At 35.0% G+C, this 4,942-nt stretch overlaps 1 protein-coding gene across 1 annotated transcript in view; it reads left to right on the forward strand.

Annotated features, from left to right (window-relative positions):
- Nucleotides 1–3,712, forward strand: part of LOC106460916 (TWiK family of potassium channels protein 7-like) — a 109,029-nt gene extending 105,317 nt beyond the window's left edge. The window contains exon 2 of the mRNA XM_013920674.2: nt 2,469–3,712. Within this exon, the coding sequence (XP_013776128.1) occupies nt 2,469–3,172 (704 nt within the window). The 3' untranslated portion in view covers nt 3,173–3,712. The remainder of the gene's footprint in view (nt 1–2,468) is intronic.
- The last annotated feature ends 1,230 nt before the right edge of the window (nt 3,713–4,942 follow it).

Genomic DNA, 4,942 nt, shown 5'->3' on the forward strand with positions numbered 1-4,942 from the left:
TGAAAAATACGGTGTTTTGTAATCATACGTTTAAAGCATAACATCTTTATGAAATGTACAATAAATACGAGAAACTCTAGAGTGCTTGTTATTTTTCAGTAGAACACTGCATAATCGGCTATATGAACTGTGTTACTGTAGGAATCGAAACTTAGATTTTAGCGTTATAATCTTTCAGACTCATTGCTGAGTCACTAGAAGCATTTTCGAAATAACGATTGAAATGAGAAAGCCGAAACATTGAGTATGATAATATGGTGTGTAGGTGTGAAATAAAGCTTCTCGCAAAGTTGAGTATAATAATATGGTGTGTAGGTGTGAAATAAAGCTTCTCGCAAAGTTGAGTATGATAATATGGTGTGTAGGTGTAAAATAAAGTGAAAAGTTGAGTATGATAATATGGTGTGTAGGTATGAAATAAAGTGAAAAGTTGAGTATGATAATATGGTGTGTAATTATCATACTCAACTTTGCGAGAAGCTTTATTTCATACCTACACACCATATTATCATACTCAACTTTGCGAGAAGCTTTATTTCATACCATGGTGTGTAGGTGGAAGCTTCTCTCAAAGTTGAGTATGATAATATGGTGTGTAGGTATGAAATAAAGCTTCTCGCAAAGTTGAGTATGATAATATGGTGTGTAGGTGTGAAATAAAGCTTCTCGCAAAGTTGAGTATGATAATATGGTGTGTAGGTGTGAAGCTTCTCTCAAAGTTGAATATGATAATATGGTGTGTAGGTATGAAATAAAGCTTCTCGCAAAGTTGAGTATGATAATATGGTGTGTAGGTGTGAAGCTTCTCTCAAAGTTGAATATGATAACATGGTATGTAGGTGTGAAATAAAGCTTCTCGCAAAGTTGAGTATGATAATATGGTGTGTAGGTATGAAATAAAGCTTCTCGCAAAGTTGAGTATGATAACATGGTATGTAGGTGTGAAATAAAGCTTCTCGCAAAGTTTGAGTATGATAACATGGTATGTAGGTGTGAAATAAAGCTTCTCGCAAAGTCTCGATCAGAACAACACTGCTTGTTTGTATGCTTTAGAGCAAAGCCACATTGGGCTATTTCTGTGTTCACTACAAGGAATCGAACCCCCGATTGTAGCGCTGTAAACTTACCGCTGATCTACGGGGAGACATAGAGTACTGCAAATATATCAATAAGACTTGAAATAGGTTGCATTAGCAAAAAACAAAACTAGTACGTGTTGGAGTAATAAAAAGATTAGAATATGACGGTTAACATTTCATTATCAGACATATAAAAGAAAATTAAGAGTGGGTATAATGAGATAGCTGTTATTGTTGCGAATCCAAGTAATGAACGAAATATTCATTTTCTGACAAATCTTAAAGGGCGCAATACCACTAATTGCTTCAGGACTAACTTTGTAATTGAAAGTTTCGTGATAAAAGCACAAGTAAGAGAACGTGGGTAAGATGAATGTTATGAAAAAGCGAAATGAACGTGTGAGGGAGAACGTCTTACTCTAAGCCACTCATCATAAAGTAATCGCAGGTTATATAAAAATGTAACGTACTTATCTTAGATCAAAGATGTTAAAAAATTATGTCGTGCTTTTATGATTTACATTTGTGTTAGTCCAGGGTCACGTCAACAATAGTTACATATAATTCACTCTAGATGGAAACACGTCATAACTGATAAAATATAAGGGAGACGTTTCACCGCAGGGGGCCGTCTTACCAAACTTTCCCCTATAATGTAGAAACTAACAGCCTAAGTACTTTCTTCCTCAGATTTGCTATGTGGTTACTTTTTTATTCCTTTAAAGGTTGTTGACTTTACGGGTGTTTTATTAGTTTAACAACTGAAATTCCCATGTCTTTAAAATGATACCGACTTAAACATTTGTCTGATATTTATTATCTAAACATTTGAGCACTTACTGTTTCATTTTGTAATTTTGCCTGGATTGATGACTCAAACAAGTTTTGTAAAATTTATTACATCTATACAAATGTTAAACGCTGGTAAATTATTTACTGTAGTTCTGCAGTGTTTGTATTTCCAGATAAAAGGTACATATTTCTGCTCAGTTGATATAGACCAAATTTATCTACACTGGGAAAGTTATAGAAAAAAAATTATATATATATCAGTTTTTTTACCCTGCTTTTTTTCTTACCATTCTATTCGCTATTAGGTAAGTATGCAAATATTATGCAGAATTATAAAAATAACAGAAAACATAAAATTTCACCTAGGTCCATGTTGAGGATAACTTCTTTAAAATGCACTGAGAAAAGATATAAGAATTCGTTGCTTTCTTGTAAACTGTGCTTAGTCTGAACTTTTCAGACGTAGTTTTGAAGTTATAGTATTGTGCTCTGTTTTTAAACTGTTTGCAATGATAGAAATGCGGTATCGAATAAAATCTGTTTATGCTAGAAGTGCGTATTGAACAAGTAATTGAAGGACTCTTTTCTTCCCCACAGGTTATGGGAATATAGCACCAAGAACTAACTGGGGAAAACTGGTAACCATAGTATACGCCATTGTGGGCATTCCGTTGATGTTGCTTTATCTGACCAATATAGGAGACATTCTCGCCAAGTCTTTCAGGTACGTCTATGGGCGGATGTGCACCTGTAAGCCCAGTGATCATTACAAGAGAGGAAGAAATAACGAAAACTATCGAGTTCAACACGTTGTGGCGCACAATTCCCCTACCAGGCAAAATGCTTTAGACCCCGGTGTCCAGGATAAGGTTCATGTAAATCCTGAAGATGAAGTTAGAATTGAAGCAATCCCTAACGAGCTTCCTGAAGACCTGGATTATCAGAAACCTCGAGTGTCTGTACCAATTACGCTTTGTTTAGTGATTATGGTGAGTTATATCTCTGGAGGGGCGGTTATATTTTCACTGTGGGAGGGATGGGATTTCTTAGACGGTTCCTACTTCTGTTTTGTTACCCTCAGCACCATCGGCTTTGGTGACCTGGTGCCTGGCGATTCAGTGGTCAGTGATAGGGGTTCTCAAGAGAAGTTGGTCATCTGCTCACTTTACCTGCTGATTGGTATGGCGCTGATCGCCATGTGCTTCAACTTGATGCAAGAAGAAGTCATTCACAAGGTGCGAAACTGTGGCCGAAGAGTTGGAATTATTAAAGATACCGATGACGAAGATGACATAGCGTGATAGAAAGTGTGGACAATAGGAGTTTCGACTAACAAATACTTAACATGACGGAACAATAATGATAATAATAAGTAATTAAATAAAGTACCTCACAAAAGCTTGAAATAAAAATAAGTGATAGTATCGTGCATATAAATCCTTGCAGAAACGGTGCTACTTAATCACTGGCTGTACCTCTTTCGTTAAGCCGTCACTGTGCAAGGCCTGCTGATCAGTTTACTGAACGAAAATAATTCTTACTCTACTTATTCCTCTAAGTTTTCAGCCGTATCAGGAAAACTCATCTTTACCAGATATCCACCTTTTTCATCACATTGAGATACCAGCCGTCTTGTACTTTGCTCTTGTTCTTGTTGATGGCGAATGTTGGATGAATTGGAATTCATCTTCCATTTGTACAAATGGTTGAATATATATACAGAAACTTCTTCAAGGTGTTAAGATATTTTTCTCGTTTAAAATTTCCGTGTATGTGAGCGTAACTGTACAAGCTGTTTTACTCTTGAGAGTCAAGGGTTTTGAATTTCCAAGTAAAATATTGTAAGGACTTAATTACAACTTCTGAGTGGTAAATATGCAAAATGAACTTCACCTAACTATAACCAGTACAACACAATGAACTGTAAAGACACCTTGAATTGCCAAAATACTCTCCAATGCTCACTTTTCTTTGCTTCATCATAAAGATATTTGTCATAGATACAGTATAACACAGTACACTTTTAGTTATAGCTTAGCTAACTATAAAAAAAAAACGATATTCACGTAGAAAACATTTAAAAACTGCAGTTGTTGCACGTATTTCAATTATATCTCAATAACACAACTTGTTCATCATCAAAATATAATGTTGAAAACACTTTTTCAAAATGTACTTTCGTACACTGTTGTAACTTAATAATTATATCTAATTATTTTAACATTATATTACAATTATCGGTAAAATAACATCTAAGAAGTCAACAATTTGTGATAAAAAGTAAGTTACATGTAATTGTATCTAATATAATTCTAAAGTTTACTGCCTGAAAATTTATATCAGCGTTATCTTTTATAAGAGAGAAACAAAACAATCAGAAAACGCATTTATGATCTAACAATTCTAGCGACAAATTCGTAGAATAATAACATTTTTCAGACTTGAAAGTTTTGTAGAATTATTTAACATTATTACTGCATTTAATAGACTAAATACGAAGCTTTTAATTTAGAACTGAGCAGCCACTTATTCCTCTTGTTATTAGCTACTACTTGTTTGTTTGTTGATAGTTAAGCACAAAGCTACACAATGGGCTATCTGTGCTCTGCCCACCACGAGTATCGAAACCCGGATTCTAGCGTTGTAAGTCCGCAGACATGCCGCTGAGCCACTGGGGAGCTAGCTACTATTAGTAGAAATTTATTAGTAACGTTAAACTCCTGAGAGCAGACACAACAGCAGCCTGTTAACCTGTACAGTCTATTTGTTAGTGGTAGTAGCATCTAAAAAAAGGTTGTGCATCAGATCAGAAAAGTGTGAGGAATATCACGAGAATTCATGAGCATTCCAACATTTATTCTGTATAAATTGCCTCATCCCCATCTAGAAAGCTTTCCTGGTTGTGGTGAAATCCACAGACTACAAGAGCATAGGGGAAACATGAAAAGCAAATACTGATAAACAGTTAAGAATGAGTTTTTTCTAACATTAGTTTTGTAGCTACTTACAGATGACAGAAAAAGCAGAACTATCTGTAGATTACTTTGCAACATCTCAACCAACAATTGGTC

The sequence above is a fragment of the Limulus polyphemus genome, unplaced genomic scaffold, assembly GCF_000517525.1.
Source record: "Limulus polyphemus unplaced genomic scaffold, Limulus_polyphemus-2.1.2 Scaffold862, whole genome shotgun sequence".
Taxonomy (NCBI): Eukaryota; Metazoa; Arthropoda; class Merostomata; order Xiphosura; family Limulidae; genus Limulus; species Limulus polyphemus.